Source organism: Brachyistius frenatus, unplaced genomic scaffold, assembly GCF_029030835.1.
Source record: "Brachyistius frenatus isolate BFR_SWC_R1_liver_20210118 unplaced genomic scaffold, ASM2903083v1 Contig_6, whole genome shotgun sequence".
NCBI classification, from domain to species: Eukaryota; Metazoa; Chordata; class Actinopteri; family Embiotocidae; genus Brachyistius; species Brachyistius frenatus.
The window spans coordinates 7186051-7210745 of NW_027210605.1; the positions used below are offsets into that span (position 1 = coordinate 7186051).

The 24695-nt window shown below is 40.3% G+C and overlaps 3 protein-coding genes across 4 annotated transcripts in view; 1 reads left to right on the forward strand and 2 right to left on the reverse strand.

The window, feature by feature from the left end:
* The window catches only part of slc16a4 (solute carrier family 16 member 4), a 28849-nt gene extending 25978 nt beyond the window's left edge, over positions 1–2871 (forward strand). For both annotated transcript variants that reach the window (XM_069688922.1, XM_069688923.1), the window contains one exon: positions 587–2871. In XM_069688922.1, the coding sequence (XP_069545023.1) occupies positions 587–795 (209 nt within the window). In that variant the 3' untranslated portion in view covers positions 796–2871. The remainder of the gene's footprint in view (positions 1–586) is intronic.
* A 1373-nt stretch (positions 2872–4244) lies between these two features.
* On the reverse strand, positions 4245–12423 carry rbm15 (RNA binding motif protein 15). The gene has a single exon (XM_069688921.1). It carries the CDS (start codon positions 12293–12295, stop codon positions 9743–9745), a length of 2553 nt encoding a protein of 850 aa, XP_069545022.1. The 5' UTR covers positions 12296–12423; the 3' UTR covers positions 4245–9742.
* A 3553-nt stretch (positions 12424–15976) lies between these two features.
* alx3 (ALX homeobox 3) lies at positions 15977–21916 on the reverse strand. Its single transcript, XM_069689152.1, has 4 exons — positions 21465–21916; positions 17196–17470; positions 16954–17079; positions 15977–16734 (listed from the first exon to the last, which is right to left on the reverse strand). Exons 1-4 carry the CDS (start codon positions 21814–21816, stop codon positions 16384–16386), a joined length of 1104 nt encoding a protein of 367 aa, XP_069545253.1. The 5' UTR covers positions 21817–21916; the 3' UTR covers positions 15977–16383.
* Between the last annotated feature and the right edge of the window lie 2779 nt (positions 21917–24695).

Sequence of the window (24695 nt, forward strand, 5' to 3'; positions counted from 1 at the left end):
AATTATGTTTGTGTTCCCCGGCAAATGTTTGTGGAACATTTACCCGAGAACGTGTTGCAACAAATTCTTATTGAACAATTCCAGGGAATGTTTCACTGAAAACGTTTCCTAACAAACAATTCTGTTAAATGTTCCAACCAAAGTAACCGGAACACACCCTAACTAATGTTTGCAGAACATTTTGTGATCTAAATGTCTGTGGTTTACCAACAAATATTCATAGAATGTTCCCCAACGAATGTTCTCAGGCCTAACAAATGTCTGTTTCTGTTCGAGTCTCTGGTATGTAATCTATATATGACCCTAAATCACTGAAAATGTTAGAATTCAGAGTTTTAACAACATCTTAAAAATTGTTTGTACTGTCTGTACAAACAATTTTTAAGATGTTGTTAAAAAGATGTTGTTCTTCACCCTTACATCAGCACTTTTATCTGGTTTTCTCAGCTTGTCCCAATGTGATGTACAAATTAGGTTATGTTACTATATGTAAAAAAATAAAAAAAAAAAAAAAAAAAATGCTCAGTGTATTCACCAATGAATTGACAAGTTTCTTACGGGTCCGTATGGTGTTTGTGTTTTGCAGGGTTCCTGTATGACTACACTCAGACTTACGATTGTTCTTTCTACCTGGCTGGGCTTTGCTATCTACTCTCCTCCCTCTCCCTATTCATGGAGCCGCTGGCTCAGCGCTGGAAGGCCAGCAAGAAACTGTCCCAGGCCAAGAGGGCAGAAAGCAGCTGTAAGACCAATGGATGCTTCACCCCTGACCGCCTGCAGAACGGCGCTGTGTAGGAATGAAATCCAGGGAAGGCCGTCAATCTTGAACCAACATGCTCATGTCCACAGGCCTACATACCTTGGAACTTGTACATTAATTTCAGCAGGAGCGTAACACAGGCCGAGGAAAAGAAGGCTGTGACCACAGTAACATGATGTCTGAGAACATTTAATAGTCAGGACGTTGGTGAATAGACGATTATGCCGAACCTTTAAAAAGCCAAAATTTTATTGTTCTGCGAAATACTTCATTCCCTCTTCTTGTTCTTATAAGAGGTACATGCCTAATCCTTCCATAAGACACTCAGCACAGTGTCTTATTAGCCAATTTACAACCATAACTTATTGAAACTAATTCTGTTTCCCAATGCAACAGCAAAACTGCACTGACTTTGCAGTAATGTCTCATCGCACATTAACTACAGCAAACCGAGCTATGCAGTTGAAAATCTTGTCTTCAACTATTTTTTTCTGTGATGTAAGCACATATCCATGAAGAAGTACTTTTACACCTAATGTCTTGGGAAGCCTTTACCTGTATCTGGCATCCTGTACCCACTGATATGCACTTTGGGCCAAGTTCTGATTATGCTGCATGACATTTCCTCTGACCTTTACCTGCCAGATAGTCAAGATACAGAGAAACCACATTATTGCCGCCTGCTCTTATGACACAATGTGTAATGTTATATGAAGTCCAAAAGCAGTGATTGCTTGTTTAACAGAGAAAAATATATCTCTTTTACCAACAGGATTATTGTAGGCATGTGTTAGCATTTAACTGGTGTACTCACTATTAGCGACGCACACTGAAATTATTGTATTTATATCTTTATTATGAATAATCTGAACGCTTTTTAAATATCTGCATACTTTTATATAGGCACACCATTCAATCTTCTCAACTTTTTGGATACATTTCTTACTTTCAGCTTTTTTCTAATAGAAATTATTCTCCTGAATGTTCCTGTTATCTTTTGATATTTGCTCTTCCTGGTTAACCCCTTCATAATCATTCGTACTCTAGATACCACCCTTTGTACCTGTTGCCATTCGCTCTGTTTTTCATTTTCTTGAGTCACATTTGAAGTTTTATGCTTTTAGAAACCCAGAGGTTTTAAAGGGTGGACATATATTTGGCTGATGAATTCTGCCAACAAAACATTTAGGGGAAGTATGAATTTCAGCTCAACTTTCACATGGTTTTTACACCTTCACATACCCCGACTCTTCAGTTTCTTTCACTGGTTTCAAGTTTCTTTCACTTGAAACCAGTTACATGCCAACAGTCAGTTCAACTGCTTTTAGCTGCAAAAACACCTCCTGACATTGCAGCGTTCATATCTTCTGTTCAAACTGACACTGAAACTGCCTTCAGCGTGTATAAGTCAAGACACTTTAACTAATTGTACTCTTCAAAAGACTATTTGAACTGACATTCAGCCACTGTCACTCCTTACATGCCAACACTTAGGGTGAACACATTTCTGCTATATCTAGTGCCTCAGTTAAAACTTTCATGGCTTTCCTTGGTCACTCTTAAACTGACAGCTTTCTTTTGTAGTGCTGCAAATGATGATTTATCTTCTGTCCTCTGGCAATTCAACTGCTCCCAACTTTTACCATTCAGCAGTGAGTTAACTTCTCAGTACTAATCTGAAATTCCAGCTGTAACACTTGAATTGATATCAGCCACTTTCAGCTCTGACCCCTCACCTCCTTTCAATGCTTACACTTATCATAAATTCAAACCTTTTTTGACACTTCACCTCCTTTAATCACATTTAACCTGTTTACAGCGGTTGCACCTGCAATCTTCTGCACAAGCGAGAACATGTCATTTTCTTGACACATTTTTTTTTTCTCATTATTTTTTTTTTTTATTGTTATTAAACCCAAACCTCAATCGTCACCTTTTTAATGCAACAACTATAAACTACCTTTCTACTCTTGTGGATCACTAATAATAATAAACATTTAAATAACTTAAATAGCACCTGCAAATAAAAGTCAATGGTCAAGTCTAGCTGAGTGCTTGTGAGCTGTTCTATGCAATTGTGGCACGCGCACGCACACATGCACACGCGCACACACACACACACACACACACACACACAGACAGAGATTTTCCTTTTACAGACTCATATTTTGACCGTAGCAAATATACCAGTTCCTGAAAGATGAATCGTGTTCAGTTGAAGTTTAAGTGTTTTCTACATATTGTGATCACAGTTGAGGGGTGATGGAGCTGATGGGCTCCTATGAACAGCAGGGTTTTCTGTGCTTTTGTGTGCGTTTAAGTGTTATGTTTTCAACCTTGTATGTCTGTTAATCTTCGACGAACTGTGTTGATGGTTTGATGTCAACCATGTAAGTGCACGATGCCCCAACTGGACTGTTAAAAACTGCTCCCCAGACTTTACAGTGCCTGCAGGCAGCCAATTAATGCAATTTATAATGATATTGTGTTTATACATGGGAGATTATTGGTTGTTGAATCTTTTTTTCTTTTTTCTTTTTTTATACTGAAGAGGGTTTTGCTTTTTGAGTGGATTCCTTATTTTACACCACTGTTTGCCTTACAAGGTAATGTATCTTTAACTAACTTTCCTGTAATACCAGCCAAAGATCACATTAGAAACCTACAAACAACTTGAAACTTAGTTTTAGTAAAAAAAAAAAAAAAAATAGAATGGACAATGTACTGTTGATAATTTAAACCACTATGACCACCCATTATTCAGTCATTTCCAAATCTTAATTGAGTCCAAAGTCCAGTGATGGACATGGGACATGGGCTTTGTAATGCTGCCCTCTTGCGGCAGAAGAAGGCTTCTACTCAAAGAATGCCATCTCAATTAGCACCAAATTATTCCCCCTCAGCTCGCTTTCACAATACTGAGCAAGGCTCTTTGTATTGTTTCTATAACGACAGTCATGCACAAAAGCTCTTTTTGGCTCACGAGTTGCATCCAACACCGGTATGCTTTTGTGATTTAGTGCCACTGAGTATTTTGTACCATAATAAATCTTTTATGAAAAGTATTTGATGCTTTAAAAGTAGATTTGGGTTGGGATAATTTTACTTGTTGAGTTTTCTGGATGTTCTAAGGAATTTTATGCTTGAGCAATATCTTGATGTAATTTTGATGTCTTTTTGGTAATGTCTCAAACACCACTGTTAAAGAACTGAGTGTTATTCAATGCCATTTGTATGTTTCTGTTGCAGCAAATGCATTAATGGGTGAAGCATGTATAGTCACTACTCTGGCTCCTGGATCTGTTGAGTGATTGATTTTAGAAAATATGCTTAACCAATCATAGTTATCCTGTTCCAAGTATATTTTTGAAGCTTATAACAGTGCGCAAGTCAGCTGTAATAAACTGATGTGTGACTCAGTATGTTACTGTGTGATTCAAACAGCTCAAAAGCACCAACACCAGACCAAGAAAACACAAGTTACTACAAATTAAACATATTTTATTGACACATCAGTGAATAAACAAATAGCAAAGTAGACCCCATCAAAGGCTTGTTACAGTGTTTCTCTAATATCCACTTCAAAGTGTTTCACATTTTACTGCATGTCATTTCAGATTGTTAGTGTACAGTTAGTCAAAACAAACTGGTTACTCACAGTAGGTGACACCTGATGATGTGTTTACTGTCCTGCAGAAAAACTGCTGTTCGGGAACTCTGTAGAAAAATATACAAACATGGTTTAATCTCGACAGTGTTACATTAAATACAGTCGTAACAGTTTAAAACAACAACAACAACTGTTTAAAGATGTTGTCAGCAAAAATAAGCACTTTTTGGGGAAATGTATGTGCTCATTAGCATAATAACAATATCCAAATTACTGTTTAGTCAGCATGGATAATATGAAAGTGTGAAATATGTCGCTTTTTCAGACATTACAGTAAATCAGATTATCTTTATATAATGTCATATTGTACATCAGTTTTCACGATTACTGGATAAAATTGTTTTGCAAGAAATAGTTATTATTGTCAGGTGTTCTGCTACATTTAATGGCTCACAATATGTATACATCTAGTGACACTTTGATTAGTGAATACTTTATGTAGTGTTAGGCTTTGTCCAGATTCAGGTAAATGCGTTTCAGCGACTAACTTTTAAAAAAATTATGACATTTGAAAGTTCCTTGTGTAAAGAAAGTCAAAAAAAACAACTTGACATTTTCCTGTTTGTAAAAACAAAAACTAACCAGAGTTCAACGACTAAAATTATTGTATGTATCCATTTCCCTCAAATTACAAATATTTGATCTCTTTAACAAAAAATTTAAAATAGATTGATGAGTGAGCATTTAGGTGAATTCGCCCAAATACACCAGCAGCAGAGTACAAACGCACACTGTTTATCGTTGAAATGCCTGCTGCCAGATTAGAAAGCCAAGTAATGATTATTACAGATTGATCAGGAGTCATTTTTTTACAAGCTACGTTTCGATTGCTGTGTGTTGGATTTATAGGGTCCAGGACGGGGCCTTCTCCATCAATCAATTAATATCGTCCGTTTCATTAACTGGAAAACATAATCTGTTAAAAAAAAAAAAAAAAGGAAATTCTTGCACAATCAATAACATCCTCTATGAACAGGAGTGAGGGAGTCTTGGAGCGGACTGCAGCTCTTTGAACCAGTGGTGGAAAAAGTAGTTACTAGTAGTACTGTACTGTAGAAATAAAGTGTTACACAGAAAATGTTTTACATTACTGGATTATACTTTATCGTGCACTGATTTGTAAATCCATTTTATGTCCCAGCTGGTACAGGAGGGGGTTCGTTTAATTACTTTTTAGTCCCCAAGATCAATGACGTGTTGCTTATCTTGGCTTGTGATAATAGATCATAATTTATTTCGTATTATTAATCAGAAGGCACTAACGGTGTGAAACAAATGTAGTGGAGTGAAAAAAAAAATCTATAGTTTCTCATGGTAATGTATCAAGTAATCCTAAATGGATGTATATTCAGGTAAAAAAAAATTTACATCAAAATTGTACTTGACTGCATATATATTAGTTATTTACCATCAATACTTGAAGCTATGTCTGCTCTGCTATGAAGGTATTATTATTAGTTTTTATTTACCACATGATATTAACCTTTCTGCTAATTAGCTTTTTCCATCAGTGACATAATCAATTATTACGTGAATGGTAATACTCCTCATTTAGTTGAAATCTCTACTAAAATTGCAAAAAAAACCACACAAAAAACACTAAATGTGCAGGATTATTTATCTAATCTAGACAGGGGTTGGTTGGGCTCAGTAGTCTAAAGTTTGCAATTATTGCAAAAAATAAAAAACATGAGTTTTGGTGTTAAAAATGGTCGCTACTTGAGACAATTCGTCATTGTGTTTAGCTCATTCTTAAGCAGCACTATATGCAATATGGTATTGTAGGCAGTAAATGTTCTTACACACTAGCCTTTGGGATTTATGCCAACTGCCATCAGTACAAATAACCTCAGTAATGACTTTGGCTGAAAACCAGCGTTACAATTTTGCATTTGTTATTGAAAAACATGTTGTGTTGACACTTTATACTCACCACTGCTGCCTCAGCCACCGACACAGAGCTGGCAGGCAGCACTTGTTCACCTTACTCACCATCATGTTGTGTCTATAACAGCTGTCGTATAGCGTTACCAGCTCTGTCCTGGGTGTCAGGTAGCTGACTGAGAGACGAAAGCAGGTGCTCCATGGTCCTCAAGATGGCAATGTTTCTCCGGTGAAGGGGTCCTTCTCAGCAAAGTGCACTGCATTTGTTTTCACACAAATAAAGCTAAAATGGATGGTAGGAGGAAATGAAAAACTTTCTTTCCTGTGTAAAGTGGCCTTAAACTGATAAAAAAAAAAAAAAAAAAAAAAAAAAGGAAGTGGCAAAATAAACAGGTTTCCTAGAAGAATTTGAGGGGTGGGGTCCGCAGTCTGGGCTCCTTCCAGCGATGTCAAAAAGGGCAAACATTTTGGCCTGTTCGTGTTTCGTTTCCGTGCTGCAGCAGACCTCAGATGACGATGGGACACAGCTTCAGAAAAGCAAACACACTTCTCCACTCGTCTCCTCGGAGAGGGTTCAATCAGAGGAGAACACAAAGACAGGGGGCAACAATATTCCTAGCTCAGGTCTGGGCCAATCCTCTTCCCTGATACAAACATTTAGTCAAATCAAATCATAACTGGGCACAGTATAATAAAGACACATCAGCCCAGTGTTCAGCTCGGCCTCTGCAGTGAGACAGCTTGAACCGGCGATGCTACGGAAATTTCAGGGCGGTGTCGCCCACAATCTCCCGAGTGGAGTGTGTGACGGTCGGTGGTGAGCTTCCCTCGCCTCCTATTCAGAACCAGGAACAATGCACATGAAACCTTTAGAGTAATGACCATGGAAGACAACAGGATATCGGCATGTGCGGCTGTTCGCTCCGGCCCTCGCTTCCCAAACGGCACCGCTGTATGCACGTGTTTCACACTGCAAACTGGATTGGGGCTCCTCCATCCTGATCAGGTGTTGGCATGCCATCAGGAGCAGTTGAGGATACAACAGAGGATCATGAGGACGTGATTTTTAGATGGGCGACTTAGCAGCACAGAACTGGCCTTTAAGCAAACAGCCATCCTCACAGGAAACGGGGGTCTCTCTTCACCGTTGCTACACAAACTGCAAATCGTCTCCCCCTCTCGAGTGCAGAAACAAACTTTCAAGTGACAACTCCTTCGAAACACAATAAGGTATGGCAGCTCGTTTCTTCAATTCACTTCCATCGAAGAAACATGTTTCCCTTCAAATGAACAATTTATTGATAATCGGTCACATTTAGTGCCCAAGCGCACTCGCAGGTATGTGAACAGCTTCGCATGGGCTCTATGGATTTTCCTTTCCCATGACATCAAAGTGTACATTGCTCAATTTTCCATTTAAAACAGAAGTCATCACAGGTGCAGATGGGCTACACAACTTAAAAGCTGCCTCATCAGCGAGGACTCACAAACACTAGGTTGCCTTCTCTGCAGAGGTCTTCAGCTCTGCATTCGTCTCCTCGGGAGTCCAAAGTCGCAGTGGGTGTGATGTTCACACGTACAACAATTTTTCCCACATATGAATGTTTTCAATACATATTAAACCAAACTCAGCAGGTTATAATTCATGGTGGGGTTACTACTGCATGACAAACATAACGGTAGCAAAACAAAAGAGGGTCAGTAGGCCTCGGGAAAATGTTGGCAAGCATGATTGAAATACTGTCAGATTTAGACCTCTAAAATTGAAATTAACATTTACTGTTAATGTACCTCTAAAACTATAAAAAAAAAAAAAAAAAAAAAAAAAAAAATGTAAAGACCTACTTTCTGAACAAATAGCAGGTTTGTTACTTTGTACCAGCATTTTTCTGATTTTAAATAGCATTTTTCTGGGAGGACCTACTTGTTTCAGGGAAATCAATGAAAGAGACCGTCAACTATCAACACAAAATCCTCAAAGCTTTTTTTTTTTTTTTTTTTTTTATCCATTACTACTGTAGTTTTTCATTGAGCACGTTGCACAATCATTTCTAGGGTAGGGATGCACAAAAAATATTAAGGAAAAACTATGAAAAAGGTGTTAGTATTTGCTTTACTATCCTATGCATATTGTGTTACGGGCTGTTCCCTGGGCAGAGATTTCACATCTATTAGTATTCAGCATTCCACACAGAAGTTGACATGACAATTTAGTTTACCAGTGGACACACACCAATTCACTGTCTATCTTGCAATTTTGGCGTTCCAATTCTGAGGAACACAATACAAACACACTCAAATCCAAACAATGAACCTTAAAATAATTTGTAATTATTCAGACAGAATTTTGTAACGGAGGTAACGGAAATGTACGAACTGGATCTGGAGATGTTTTAAGCCGTGACCTTCACAAGGTTTTCCAACTTGAAAAGTGAACGCAGGCTGACGAGAGTGACCTTTATCAAAACTTGAAATGCATTGTACACTTCTTCATCAGCACACCACGCTCCATTCACCAGACTTTTAAAGTGTCCTTGCCAGATTAGTAATACATGTAGCGCAACATTTGCTGAATTGAAAGTGGTGCACTGGTGGAGACTTGTGTGACACGTTTTGACCTTCAACATGTTTTTGTGTTTTCTTTTCTCCAGAGATCACCCAATAAACTTTCACTACAAAACGTTAAATTCAAAATGTCACGCTCAACTTTGTCTCCATCCACTAAAAAGTGATGATAGTTGAAATATTATTGCACCGTCATTTAAAACTTTGATACACCCTCATGTAAATACCTGGGCAGGAGGCTGACACAATAACACCACCTGACCGGTATAACGGCCCAGAATCAAATGGCACCATGTTTAGCTTTTTTAATTTTTGTTAACACTGTGTGGAAGATGTGGCTTCAACACTGTAGTTTGTGGTTTAATTGTAACGGAGGTGTTATGGTGTCCACTCCCTGGATAACAGTTTTTCTTTTTTTTTTTTTTTTCACTTGTAGTAGAATTGTATAGTTAACATTTTAAACCTGTAAATGAGCCAAAAATGTTTGTGTTTGACTTATCTGTTCATCAATTAACCTGAAATTTAACAGATTAAATTGTATTCCTAAAATACTCTTTGTATTTAACCATTTCTCAGCATCCTGGCTGATTTACTGAAGGTTTAGGACTCTGACAATTCATACACCCTTTGTAAAGTAATTTCAAAAACACCCTTTTAGTTTTGTCTGAGGGCGCTGTTTTTCCTTTTAGTGGATTACATGGCAACATACAAACACTCAAGAACCATACTAGTGTACCCCATGATGCAGAACACACAGCATGCAATAGTTACTGACATACAGCAGATTTTTTTTTTTCTTTTTTTTTTTTCTTTTTTTTACACCGTTTGAATTTAGTGTATTGGGATTTTTTTTTTTTTTTTTTTTAAGATGCTCCCCGAACCACAATCATGACCAGATAGTCCTCTTCACTTTTTGCCAGAGCTTTGGCAGAGGAATCCAGGAACTGTTGGGAGAAATCACAGGGAGGGAAAGCATGAAGAACCCCCGTGTTGTCTTTATCTCTGCTCCCTCGCACAGGCAGGCTGATGACTCCAGCTGCTTGTTTTTGGTTGAGGTAAGACACCAGGTTGCGAAGTGGTCGCTGGGTTGAGACTGCAGGGTCAGATGAAGATGCATCCTCTGTGGTTCCAGGAACTGCCAACAGGATGGCGTAGCCGCCGGGACCTGCCACCTTGATACGCCGGGACACCTCGTCGAGCTTGGGCTGGTCCAGCCGGAGACGCTGCGTGATCTTTAGTTCGCTCACCTGCCTCCCTGTTGTGCTGTCGACAAGCAGGTCACTGGCTACGTTGTGGTCGCCCTCCAGCAGGTGCATGTTGGCTGGGAAGTTGCTGTTCTTTAGCAGCAGCATACCCTGCCAAGCCAAACTGAGTTTGGTGCCATCTGGCTTGGACGGCAGGCCTCCCTTCAAACTGCTTTCGGAACGTTCTCTCTTGACGGGCCCTTTGCCACCATCGCCTGCCTTGCGCTTGCGCTCTGCAACTGCTGAAAGGGCGCCGCTTGAGGGTCCCTTGTCGGAGAGACTCTGGCTTTTGAGCCTCCGTTCAGCTCCACCTCTTTCCAGGCTACTGTGGCGTTCTCGTGCAGGTGAGGCTCTCTCGCCCCGCATAGGGCGCTCTGAGTCACTGAAACGCCCTCCATCTCTGCTGCTGCCTCCAGGACTGCCATCTGGAGAAGCACGTCTACGCCTTACTGTCCTCTCAGTGCTGTCGGGGGAGTGGTCCATGTGGCGTCCGTCCTCCATTACACGCCGCTTGCGTGCAGGTTCTCGTCCCTGTAGCTCTCGTTCCAAAGACCAGGGCTCCCGAGTCCGCCGCTCACGTTCCAAATGTTCCAGAGGCTCAAAGGGCGAGGCACGTACCCGTTCACGAATAGCTGGGTTTGGCCACTCAGTCCCAGGAAAGAGCTCTCTCTCCCTGAAATGAAGCGGGGGTGGAGTCCGTTCCCTGACCCGCAAGGGTTCAGGTGTAGCTCGGTGGACAAATGACTCCGCCACCATGTCAAATGGTGGTATTGGGAGAGGCTGTAGGAACTGCTGCTGGTAACGATGTTCAGTGTCTGCAAAGTCCACTCTAAGTCTTCTCTCTGGACCTCCCAGCGGGAAGCCCCTCATGTGTGTGCATGCTGCTTGTGCAGCATCTAAACTTTCATACTGAATATAGGCCCAAGTGTCCCCTTTTCTGTAATCAATGGTCCTTATGGTGCCAAAACGATCAAACTCTCTTGCCAAGGCAGCTAAAGGAACCCAGGGTCCAAGTCCACCCACCCACAGGCGTGTGGTGGGGGTTGCTTTACCATATCCTATCTTTATAGGGTTGCGGCCCACTATTTTGCCGGACATACTAAGCTTGGCACGGTGAGCCATGTCAAGGTTCTCAAATTTCAGAAATCCATATGTGCTGGTTTGCCCCCGTGTAGGCCTCTTAATGTCCACTTCTGTTATGACCCCAAACCTGTCAAAAGCCCTCCTCAGGTCTGCCTCTGTAACAGTTATGTCCAGGTTGCCTAAAAACAACGTCCTATTGGCTCTTTGGTCATCTTCCGGAGATATAAAGTCCTCTTCACGAAAAGCTGCTCGCTCTGCAATGAAAGCGGGACGTGCCCTCGCTTCAAACAGGGCAAACTCCCTGTCCCGCTCCAGTTCTCGAGGCAAAGGGGGCGGTGGAGGCGGAGGGAGCCGTCCCAGGGCCAGCTGCTGCAGCCGGTAGTCTCTGTATCCGAGTCCAGTGGGCGAGAGAGGTCTCTGCAAATGTCTGTGGCTCTGAGCGGCTGCGTACACGTCTCTCTCCACGGGGGAGCGGCTTCTCCTCCTGTTGATGTAGACCGCCTCGATTTTCAGCGGCCGGTCGTACAGCACCAGACGTCCCCGCGCGTGCTTGGCCGCCCTGGCGTCCTCCGGCTTCCGGAAATTCACGAACGCGATCCGCTCGTCGTTGCTGCGGCTTATCTTGACACTGACGTCCCCGAATTTCTTGAATTCATGAAAGAGTCCATCCTCTATGTCCTCGTCGCTGAGCTGGGTGCCGAGGTCGCTGATTTTAAGTGTCTTGTACTCACTCTCGGTGCTGGGCGGCTGAACGCGCTGCTCCCCCCGTGAAGCGGTCCTCGGTGAAGCTAAATCCAGCGTCAGGCTCAGGTTGTGGTTTTTACCGACCGAGCTGGCGGCAGCCGACTGACAGCTGTGATTATTTCCAGTCCGATTGTGCCCGTCGAAATCCCTGTCTCTTTTTTCACCGAGCAGACTCCGTCTCGTCGAGCCTCCGTCGCTTTTGGTCGAACTATTTCCATTATTGCTTCCACTGGAAACGGAGAGAGCCCCCATTTTCTTGCTGGTCGGGTGGCATCCTCCCCTGTCTCGAATATCGTCCAAGGCCCGGGAGCGTTTCTTAATCGGCGACCGCTCTTTACCTTTCATTTCAGTCCACTCAGAGTCGACCTTCGGGACAGCTAGCCTTTTCTATTGCTGTTTTTGCAAATTAATGCAAAAAAAGTATTGAAATGAAAAAAGGATTTATTCACTGACCCTGCGGCAAAACAACAACAGTCGCCATTTTGTAGAGATTACCGTTAAGACCCGCCCATTCACTCTGATAGGCTTAAAAGTGGGTGGAAAACTTTAAAGCGCACGTCAATCACCCACTGGGGCATTTTCGTAAAGATTTTTACAGAGCTTTTCACAACTTTCTACACAATAAAAAAAAAAAACCGTAAATATGACACAGCCTAATGCGATTCAATTAGAATAACCAACACAATCTGTTGCCAGTGAGTTGAGTCAACACTACGGGCAGGAATATGTCACCCATATTGGGAGACACAAACAAATTCAATTTGAAGAACTGAATTTGAATTTTTCGAGATGAATGTGGAAATAAATAGTGGGCTTAGTGTCACATAAGCATCAAATACAGTTTCAAAGCAAATTAATTCAGTTTAAAAAAAAATACATTCAGTTCCAAGTTTATTGACATTCAGTTTCAAACTAATATATTGAATTTCAAATTATGCTACTTTTTGGATACAATTGTTCAAGTTGAGCAATATAATTTCAACAGTGATTAAAATTGTGTTTCTTGTGACATATGTTTGGGCCAATACACACCTCTTGGTCATCCTCTCAATGCTCAACATTATGACACAAAAATATTTGATTTTGATTTCATACACTTTATTAATCCCCGAGGGGAAATTTCTTCACTACAGCAGGGGGGCTCTCAGGGGGGAGATGCTGCAGCAGGCTGCCACTAGCGCGGCGCCAGGTAACCTGACCTGAGGTGCATGTTTTTGGATGATGGGAGGAAGCCGGAGAACCCGGAGAGAACCCACGCAAGCACAGGGAGAACATGCAAACTCCGCACAGAAAGGCCCAGGACCGGATTCGAACCCGGAACCTTTTTTGCTGTGAGGTGACAGTGCTAACCACAAATATAAAAAATATAATATTCATTGAAAGATTTAAAGCATGTTGCAGGACTATTTGTATGAATCTTTTATTTAATCCATCCACAGTCAAATCACTGCAATATTATGGCCAGATTTTGTGACGTTAAAGTTAACCCACAGTGAAAGGAACAAGTGAAACCTTTTTGTCTTCAATTAGACCTAATACCACAAGGTGGCAGTATTTGAACAATATCTCAAAAGTACAGTAGCATATGCCTCAAACTATAATGTATCAGTGCCTTTTTCAGAAAGTATGTGGACAAAGTAAGCTGATAACATGTTTGTCTTGATGTACATAAGTTAGGTTAATTGGACAAATTTTAGGTTACTATATTCCTTTTTGGAAGTGTAAGTTGAAAGCAACTTCCTGAACAGGCTGCTGGTGTTTGGCCTTTATTGAAGTTAATTCTCCTCTATTTCCAAGTTAAACATGGACTCAAAACATGCAAAAACAAACTAACACTTGACTGAGGTTGCTGTTTCTATCTATCTCTTTTTGCAACTCAATCTGGCACTCACGTGTTTTTTTTCCTGTATAAGATGAAGAACTAATCAAATTTTCTACTTATAAATGTCTGAAAGCAGCCAAAAAACTTATGACAGACTTTATGTGAGCTTGTTGGTGTTAGCACGTTGTTTAGCTTAGTGGGACATGTTAAACACAAGTATCTGTTGGTTCACAATAGCTGCACTTTGAGGCCAAGATAAATCTTGTTGAGATCAAAGCTCAGAGCAGTGGCCAGCAGGCAGCTTTACAGATTTTAATGAGCATTAAATCATATTTTCAGTCCATTAATGAGGCCACGGGTATAACTTCCAGACTCTAGTGACAGTCTTCACCCAATGACCCTGACACACAAAGTGATGCTTAGTTAATAACTGCCGCCAGCATTGTGCAGTTTTAACTCAACATTTTTCTCTTATTTTTGACAAATCATATAAGCCCTTTGTAGCCTGATCTATTGAGTCAGTGTAGATCAAAGCTTACACCACAGGACTGTAACTTTAATGGCAGCTTGATCAAAACCAATGGCCCCCTATTGTAAGATGAGGAAATACATTTTATTTTTTGCCTTTTTTTTTTTAGGTAGAATTAACCATGCTGCTAATGTAATACTGTGAGTTACTCTATTGCAAATGTCCTGACAGTGTTCAGGAGTTAACACATCAAAATTACTGAGTCTCCTCTTTTGTTTATGGGCAGAAAGATTTGATTAACCTGTTTCGACTGAAAAAATTAATATCAAAATAAAGCATTGATTCACCATCTGTTATTTCTTCAGCTTTCCTAAAGATGGCCATCTCCTGAGTCCCTTATCCCTTTACTGACAGGTCTTCTTATCTTCTCTTAATCTGGGAAATAATCAGGGGGACTATGTAACTGCAGTAAGGGCTGCCGTCTCCCAGGGCTTGGCTGGAATTTGAAGCTGTGGGTGTGGAAAGTGTTTCTGATGGGTTTGTGCATTCTTCTATTGGAACCACATGTTAACGGCTCTCTCAAAACCCCGGCACAGACTCAGGGAATGGCAGCTAATCGGCCCCAGCATGGCTGTCATGGAGAGACAAGCAAATGTGGACACATGCGTGCTAGGCCACCTCCAAATGTGACCTGAACAGATAAGACCTCGACGCTTCTTGGATGTGTTTCCACCTGTACTTTTGCTGGCCACTTGTGGTCAGATCGCATATGCCCGAATTGAAATAGCCAAATGGAAACAGGGCCAAAGAGAAAAGAGAGCCAGCATATTCCGCCGAAAGCCATATACACTCCTGGGGAGTATGTGGAGCTCGGGAGGGCTTTGTCCACCAGTGAAACTCTTTTCTCAATTCAAGTTGCGTTCACAGTCAGATTGAAATGTTTGCCCATATGACATGAATATGTTGGTATTTAGTAATTTACACCAGATGGGATGGTATCATGCAATTCAATGTTTCCTTGACAATGAAGTAAATTGTTTGGGGTAAAGCACAAACATGGAGATTTTCTGAGAACAATTATTGGGACTGCATTTAGAAATGAGAAGCTGAATATGCTGCAGAAGTAGATTATGTAATTCTTCTTCTACACATGAATATACAGCTATTTATAAATAAAGGCAGAAAACAGATGACCTGGCTTCAGAGAATAATATTAGAAAACAAAATATTCCCCGGCTCACGGTAAATCCCATTTCTTCTGTTGAACTGTAACTCATTACTCAGATGGTCGGGTTAACCACTGATGCCAGATGTGAATGAGAAATGCCTGCCTCAGTGCACAGCCAGCCGTCTGTGGGAGGCTCTGTTTTATTATCAATAGTGACGTGTGGCAACTCGGTTAGCTTTTCACTAATGAACCTGCCACTCTCCCCTGATACATGAAGTGCCACCTGAAGGCTTCTTGAAGTAAAGCCAAGTAGGCTGCACATGCAGGGTCTCTTTGTGCCCTTCCCACACAGCAGAAATCTTTGTGTTTATGGTGACCACAGCCTGTAAAAGCATTTTTTTCCTCACGGCCACATTCCCAGCTAAATATGCAACACAGATTTTTGGTTAGCTCTCATGGTTATCATTTTCTAAAAGATTCATGAGAAGGCTAAAATAATTCTGTCTGAAATTGTTTTTGTTCCATTTTTTTCATCTCTTTTTCCCAAAAATAGTTTCCTACTGAATAAGACAGCTGATTTAGATGGAGGCCTTTATTACTGGTCATACTATAAAGCACAACAGACACGAAACAGTGATTAATATGATAATTACATTTTTTTACATGCTTAAATAATTGTTCCTCTCTGGTCTCAGCATTGTGATATCAAACTAAAACTGGAAACAAGAAAGTTCCTATTAATACGTTGGGTTTCGTGCAAGATGCTCAAGTTGCCCTTAATGTTCAGGAATTTTCTGTTCCAAGATCATCTGAAGTGTGGAGAGTCTCCAAGTCGGCTTACATAAATGTTAAGAGGAAATATTTGAGTCATATGCTGAGGTGGGTGTGTACATCTGGGACTGTGTATGGTATGGGAATCTAATATGCTTTGGCTCAGTCAGTGCATAATGAGGAGCTGGCTGGCACTGTTGTGGTCATGTCGGCCAGGAGAGGATACTGCCTGGCTCTTTGGCTTTCATTCGCAGCGCCACCAGGCCTGTCGGCTTGTATTCAGTCTCAGGCCCCTCAATGGAAGGGGACCCGAGGCCTCCTGGGAAGCTGTGGAGCGAGTAAAGGCCGTTGATGCCTGGATGGTGAGGCGGGTGGTGGTGGTGGTGTGGGTGGCCGGGGGATGTGGGCATGCCCATGAAGCTCTGCAGATTGCTGTGAGGGTGAGGGTATGGACTCATGCAGGATGAGGGGATGGAGTCAGGTCCTAGGACACAGCCAGCACCTGCACCTCCGCCTCCTCCTGACGCCGCCCCTGGCCACAGATTGCCCTGCATCTGGATGGGGAGCGATTAAGGACAGGACACATTTAGAATATTATTGATTGAATGTAGAAATGCATCATACCACACCAAATCAAGATACAATATCAGCAAAGGTGAGATTAAGTTTCATCAGCTTTGTACTTGCAAAAAAAAAAGTGAGCTCTCAGCAGGGACAACGATGTACCTCTACTACTATAACATGTAGGTCATGTGAGTCCTTGAGTGGCCTACCTGGTATGTATCATGGCGAGGGAGAAGAGAAATATCATATGTAGCAGCAAAGTGGTTTCGGACCTCCTGAATCTTCCCGTAGCGTTCCCGTTTCCTCCACTTAGCTCTACGATTCTGGAACCAAACCTTTCAAATACAAATAACAGGACATTTTCAGAAGACAACAGGTCTTTTAATGAGGCTATAAACTCTCTTCTGCGTAATTATAAAATGAAAAAGGTGATGTAGTTGCCCTAACACACCTGAACCCGAGCCTCAGTGAGCTCCGTCCTCAGCGCCAGCTGCTCCCGGGCGTACACATCAGGGTAGTGTGTCTTCTGAAACACTTTCTCTAGCTCCTCCAGCTGAAATGTGCTGAAGGTGGTGCGATTGCGACGCTTCTTGTTCTTGCCTGATAGGTCAATGGAGTCAGCGATAGAGTCGCCTTGTAGACCGCTGCCTGGCTCTTTCAGCTTCCCACAACAGTCTGTGCCAATCCCAGGATAGCCAATGGGTTTTGGAGCTCCTTTCTCTCTGACTGAGGCAGGAACAAACACAGAAAAAGGCAGACAGTTACTTGAAAATAAAAATCAGACGCAAATTTGACCATTTTTATCTTCATTTTATCACCATCGACATAAAGGTGGATAGTTTTAGACTGCTGTTGTCTTTAAGATGCTAAGGGTGTCAAATGTGCAATCACCAGATTCTAATTTAGATTTTAACATTAAGTTTGAACTTCTGTCAAATATTACATGTAGTCTCTTTCACTGTGTTTGTCTGGAACTCATTATTGTTGCAACCCATTTTGGCCCGGACACTCTTGGAAAAGAAATGTAATAAAAAAAAATGTTTTGGATCTCAGTAATTCTTTTGTGGTTCAATACATTTACACAAGATTAAAGTAAAGTTTTACATTTGGTTCATACCAGTTCATTTCTTTTAAAGAGTTGCCAAAAGGGTTGGGCTACGAAACTTAGTAAACAATTTAACAACCTTTTACATGGTAACACTGACAAAGATTCATACCTACAGCCAGCTTAAATTTCTTTTGAAACAGAAGGATGAAGAGATCATACTGCTGTGGAGAAAAAGCTCAAGTTGGAAACCGAATCTCTTTTCAACAGTGCACACAACTAAATGATCAACCACTCCCATTTTCACTGCCAGGGAAATTATTTAAATTGTTTTTTTTTAACAAGAGCAACCTCTGGATATGATTCTGGCATGTAATGGTTACATTTTGAGATCAATACAATATAATTCTACACATTCCCACAAAACTAAAACAAACATAAACTGGGTATCGGATGAAACACGTTTGTAAGGTATGACTGAAAACCATGAATGTTTTTCTTGTTTCTTATTTTGATTCTCAAATTAAAATGGCTAAAAAAGGCCACCTGAGAAATGCAACAGACACAAGCAGCTCTAATTCAGATTTAATTTGATTAGGCTAGACAAGCCATATTTAGGCAGTGAACCCTCAATGAGTTGGCCTGAATTAAACCCACAGGGCAATACGTGGAAAACAAGATTTGATTGTGGTAATACAGAAAATAAATTTTTAGGGTCAACTAAACTTGATGGGAAATTAACTGAATGTCCATGACAACATATCAACATAGTGCAGCACTGAAATGTATGATGGATTTATATCTGTTAAAGCACATGAAGGTTTGAGTTAATAATATGCATTCAGTCCTTTACATTCAGCAGTAAGGGAAAGTCTGAGGGCTTTATTTTCCTTCCTTTTAACGGACCATGGAACAGCCTGCTCCCTCCCGCAGTGTTTGGATGTTGTTGTCTCTGTTCATTACGTTTAACCCTGAGCTCCAAAACAAAACCACTCTCCATCTATCTGCAGGCACTAACTCACTGGGGGCCACTGAGACACTACTTTGCTATTCTTTTAATTCAATATGGGGCCCAACAGAGAAAACTTCTCATTGCAACATTAATTTCCTCATGTCCATTAGATTCAACCTTACAGCACATGCAGAAAATATTCTCAGTTGCAAATAGGGGCTGTGCCCGCAGCCCCTATTTGCTTTTACCTTGTCAAGCACCCACATCCGCTCTGCCTCCACTCCAGTGTAACTGGAGATCTATGCGAAATCGCAGTAAAAGGCAAATAAGGGATAAATTCAAGACGTATAGGCAGGAATATCATGCTGTGAGCAGGAGAATCTATTGTAATGCACCGTAATTGTTGTGGAGGAAATTTAAATGGTATTTTTCCAGGCCTTTTGTTCTGGACATTAACGTTTTTAATTTAAACGGTGCAGCCTTAATAACATGTGGTTCAGCCTGCTTCTTCAATGGATATCGAAGTTTTACTGCTGAAGTTAGAAAAGTACATGAGTAATACAAATAAAAATGATTCAAATTGATGTGATCTCAGCCTCTAAAAGACGATGTAAAGGTTTGAGTTGTAAATTTGTAAGGGACTGTTTGCAGCATATTTCTGTATCACAAAATATAAAATTATTAAAAAATGTATTGTTCCTGTGGACAGTTTGTCTAAATTATACGGCTACGCCATTCATATAAAAATGTTTTGTTAGAGACATTAAACATGTTCAAAAGAATTGCTAAATATAGCAAATAAAGTATAACACACAAAAAAATGTATAAATAAAATTAACACAGTTCAATTTTAAAATTCGTCAATGAGTAAAATCCAAAGAAGCAGGAGACTGCTGACATATACGATGGATTTGAATCTAAGGGGACCAGATACCAGTTCTTTCTACAAACTGGTCCCCCTTTTTTTGTACAAATAAATCTGAAGCCCTTTCTGTTAAATCAAAAAGTAAGTTTGCATGGTAAAAATCCAAATACTAATTATAAAAAATTATGAAATCAGCTAATAAATAAAAATTAATTAAAATGTGTTTCAAATCCTGTTTTAGCTGCAAGAATTCACTGTGAAAAACAACATTGAAAACTAAAATGAAACTAAATAAAAGGTGTGAAGCTGATCAAAGGGTTTTTCATGTGTTGTCCCACCATCATTTAACTTTCACCCCACTGTAGACAAAACAGGAAGAAGTGTCCGCCTGTGAAGAAGTAGGAGCCCGAACTCAAAATGTCACAAATGAAGAGTAGTTTGGGTGGGTAGGTAGACAGACACACACACACACACACACACACACACACACACACACACACACACACACACACACACACACACACACACACACACACACACACACACACACACACACACACACAATATCTATTGTGCACTTATATGCAAAACCCTGCACCATCAGTTATGTACAGTAAATTACAAAATAAATTAAATTGAATCTCAAAACTTGTGTGTGTGTGCCCGTGTGTGTGTTGGCGGTCATGAATGTGAGACAAAGAGACAAAGGAAAGAAGAAACCTTGCATGCCTTATCTAACTTAGAATTTAAAAGAAAACGTCCACTTTGAAAGAGGACAGCTGATATTGTTATTGTAAGTAATTGTGAAAAAAAATCTATTGAATCTGTTGGCTGTCTTTGGCATTAACTTGAATGAAACTGTTGTATATTATTCTGGACATAGATATCACAAAGTCCTTATCAGCAATGATATCCTCTGTTACTTTGGAGAATCATCAGCACCAATAAACAAAGTGAAAGACCACATAATTTCTTCAGGCTTCAGTTCAACATATACAGTCGTTAATTTTCTTCCCAAGATGGACATTTGTAGGCTGTTATGTCTGACAAAATTTGACCAGTGCACACGTCTGCTTGCAAGGCAATTCTCTTGAATTTTAGACTACATGAAAAAAAAAACCGACTTAAGAGAATGAGAAACAACTGAAAGAGTGGCTTTAAATGTTAAAATACAAAACTACAAGGCTTAGTTTTGACCTAAAGTCTAATGACACACATGACTTGTTGCCAGGCTGACCTTTAACCTCTCTCACTTTACATCAAGCGCTGTCAAGTGAAAGAAAACTTGTTGACATTGTTATCCAACTTTTCTTTGCATGAACATAAAATCAAGTTTTATATTATAGCTGGAAAGACATATTTACAGATCGTGTAAAAAGCGGTGTACTAATACAAATTTGGAAAACTGATCCACAGATTTGTGTCATTTGATTTCTTACCAAATAAAAAGACATTGCAAAAGGTAAGGTTTTCCTCAGACTCGATTTCTTCATCCACCGATTATTATTTTACAATCGCTTGTGAAGTGTAATAGCAATTTTATGTTGGAAACGTCTTAATGTAATTAAAAAAAAAAAAAAAAAAAAAAAACACGACTGTATAGGACTAAAGAAATTTAGGCGTAAAATAGGCTACTTTTTAAAACTAACTCCAATTAAAATCCAGACCCCGCTGTCAGTCAGTTGTGCTTAGTTTAAGACAGTTAAGACAAAAATAAAAACACTAAATGGACATTATAATTAATAAGCTAGAAGTTGTAGAGATCTTGTGTTTGCTGCGACTTTTAGGCTATTTTACGGTCTGCGCATTTCCTCAATCATTTCTTTTTAAATCAACAGTCACATTCTCTTTATCTTACCTTCCGTGTTGTTGTCATAAAACGCCGGCTTTCCGCTTATCGTCGCCCCCTTCTGATCCTGGTTTATACTATCCAAGAACTTGCTGTGTTTGGACGGTGAACCGGGCGGATTCACCGGGGCAGAGCCGTGCGTAAAGTCCGTCGCCACATCTCCAAACCTCCCCATGGCGGCGGCGTACAGATCCCCGCGCAGGCTGAGACGATGAGGAATAGGAGGAGGAAGGTGAGAAGGTTTATGCAGCTCATTGCACGGGAGAAAGGACCCGGAGCCGCCGTGCTCCAGTCCCGGAGAGCTTGCCGGCGTCCTCCTGCTGGTCTGCGAAGAGAAAGGCAGACAACTCTCCGTCTCCATCTTACGGCTCCAGCGGACAGTTTAGACAACAGCGACTGGGCGCTGTTAGCGTGGGCGCCTGAGTGAGAGAGTTTTTTTCTTTTCTGTGTTTTGGTCAAGTGGGTGGGATTTAACAGATCAGAAACAAAGACCCGTGAAACCGGGGATTGGGGTGTGTGTGTGTGTGTGTGTGTGTGTGTGTGTGTGTGTGTGTGTGTGTGTGTGTGTGTGTGTGTGTGTGTGTGTGTGTGTGTGTGTGTGTGTGTGTGTGTGTGTGTGTGTGTCAGAGAGAGAGAGAGAGAGAGAGAGAGAGAGAGAGAGAGAGAGAGAGAGAGAGAGAGAGAGAGAGAGAGAGAAGTTGTGAGCATGTTTTAGGTCTGTGTGTGTGTGTGTGTCTTTAACAGTCTGATATAATCCGCCAAAAATTCAATCACACGTGGTTTCTGTCCCTGCAATTAACCATTTAATTCCTATTTCAGATACTGTTATGGGCCTAATCAGCAAATCAAGCAGGACAAGAGAAGCAGACAGAAGCGTTGCAGTTTACGCAAAGAAGACTGAATACATTTTACGGGCTAAATTAAATACTGTTAGTTATTTATTTGATTTGAGTCACATGTTTATTTAATTGTATTATAATGTACTTAAACCTACTTTATATTTCATTGTACACAGTCGGGCATAACAAGTGCCTTTTTTTTTTTTTTTTAAATCATACCCACTTCCTTCCTTATCGTTTCGTAAACATTTCTGCAAGCACAATAAAGTCTCTATAATATTTAATAGTTCAAGTCATCTATTTATTTTTCCCATTCAAATTCATGGCGTTAATTTACTCGTATTTCCGATATTGCTATAAGGTATTTTTTTGCCGCTAAAACATAAAAGGAACCAAAAGCAAAAAAAATTCTAAGTTGTGTGACACTAGCCTAATTCTGACCGACAAAACTGACGAAAATAAAAAGCACTATAAGCCTATAGTTTACTAAGTAGGTGATCAGTTTAAGAGAGGTAAAACAAATTTGGATGATAATTAAGTATGCTACAGCATTATTACGTATGCTAATTGTCAGGCAATAGAGTGAGCATGAAATGAAAATTATTTGAGATAATTTCGAGAACTGTTTTCCCACCGTGATATTTTTTTCACCGGCTTTGTTTTTGAACACTCGGTCCATTTCGTTCGAAATGCGTCGGCATTTCAACCAAAAAAATGGTAGGCCTGCATGTCGTACTTAGATCTATTGTAAGTAACCTTTAGAGCTGAAAAATTACGGAATTTAGAGAGCCTATATAAAATAAATTTTAAAATTTAAATGGACATAAACTATGAATTTAAGCATCACTTTTTTTTTATAAACAAATTAGGCTGGCCTTTTAGTCAATAATACAATCTTGAAAATAACGCGTCATCTCAGAAACCGGAAATATTGTTCGTGCAGTAATCAAAAATAATAAATGACAAATAATTTTGTTACAGTATACAATAACAGATAACTGCCCGACATGTTGCAGTTCATTCCGTTTCCTTGTCGTTCTCCTCTAAACGATGGTGCCGATTTCCTGTGGTTGTACTAAATAATACTGAATGTCTTTCAGAGATGATGGAAACAGAACAACAACAGTTATGAATGTCATAACATTTCCCAGCATGCAGTGAAATACAGTTTTAATCACTGTAAGATTATTCTTAAATCTCTGTGGGAGTTTTACTTGAAATCACGTGACATCTGTTTTGATAGAAGTCTTTGAATGTAAAAACAATAGCAATATCTTAAATGAAAGCAGAAAAGCATGCGTTGTCCACATGCAGAGGGAGCACACTATGTGTTCTTCATTTTTTTTCCATTCGGCTCAAAACTGACTGAATGTCCTTACCAATAGTTAAACTCAGCAATAACAGAAAAGGCTTTTGATACTGACATGTTATCTCTGATCTAGACAAACCTCGTCTAAACACAGGGCACTTACCAAGTTCAGACACGGTGGCGTTGGTTTTGGGGACATCTCACCATCTCTCCGGATACCTGAGGCCGCACAGCGCTCAGATGATGGACACGTGCGTAAACATGAAGTCCATTTGGCCTGAGAGGCCTGGTAAGCCCCATTTGATTCCATTTTGAGCTCTGAAATATCAAAGTGTCCACTGTACATGTTAGAGATCCGAGTGAAGGAAAAAAAAGGCTGCGTAAAAATAAATAGTGTGTCAGGATTGCACCAGGTGAACAAATTCTAACCTAAATTAGAAATTAAATAACAAATAAAGAAAAGCTGAGAAACAAACTGTTCTTGTAAAACAAAAACAAATTTTAAAAAAAACCAAACATAAATAAACCAACAGGAAAACTTTTTTCAAATCTAATGACAATCTTCATGCTCCAGTGTGTGCAGGTACTAAAAACTAGATTCCTCCATTACACGTGTAGTCATGGACAAAATGAAATTTCCAATCTTCGGGACTCAAATTGCAAATATGTGGCTGCTTGCATGAAAAGGAAGAGCCCCTTTAAGTTTAAAATGATTAGTGACCTTAGCTATAAGGCGTAATGACATATATGTGTAACATGACTTAGATTAGCATGTGTGGGGCAGTGGAGCGGCTAAAAAAAAAAAGACCGCGCTGTCATGTTAATCACAACCACAGTGCCACCTCTTACCCTCCCCACACTCGGAGTGTATTCCTCCCCGTAAACTTCAGCCTATAAGTGTAGTTGCCAGCATTTATCAAACTGCTACCACCGTTAAAAAACCCATAATTCTGTTAAAAGGGTGTATAAGCTTTAAGACACGCATATGTTTCCCAAATCTCGTGACAAGCATGTCCTCTGTAACCCGAGGCAACAGAGCACTCTTGGATTCACAAATCCAGCTGAGTAAATGCATTCCAGAAATGTGGGCAA

Coding starts and splice junctions, on each gene's coding strand:
- rbm15 (XM_069688921.1), bottom strand. CDS start 12,295: ATGAAAGGTAAAGAGCGGTCGCCGATTAAGAAACGCTCCCGGGCCTTG.
- alx3 (XM_069689152.1), bottom strand. CDS start 21,816: ATGGAGACGGAGAGTTGTCTGCCTTTCTCTTCGCAGACCAGCAGGAGG. Junction 17,471..21,464: donor TTATGACAACAACACGGAAG/GTAAGATAAAGA, acceptor TTCCTGCCTCAG/TCAGAGAGAAAGGAGCTCCA. Junction 16,735..16,953: donor CTCGCCATGATACATACCAG/GTAGGCCACTCA, acceptor CTCCCCATCCAG/ATGCAGGGCAATCTGTGGCC.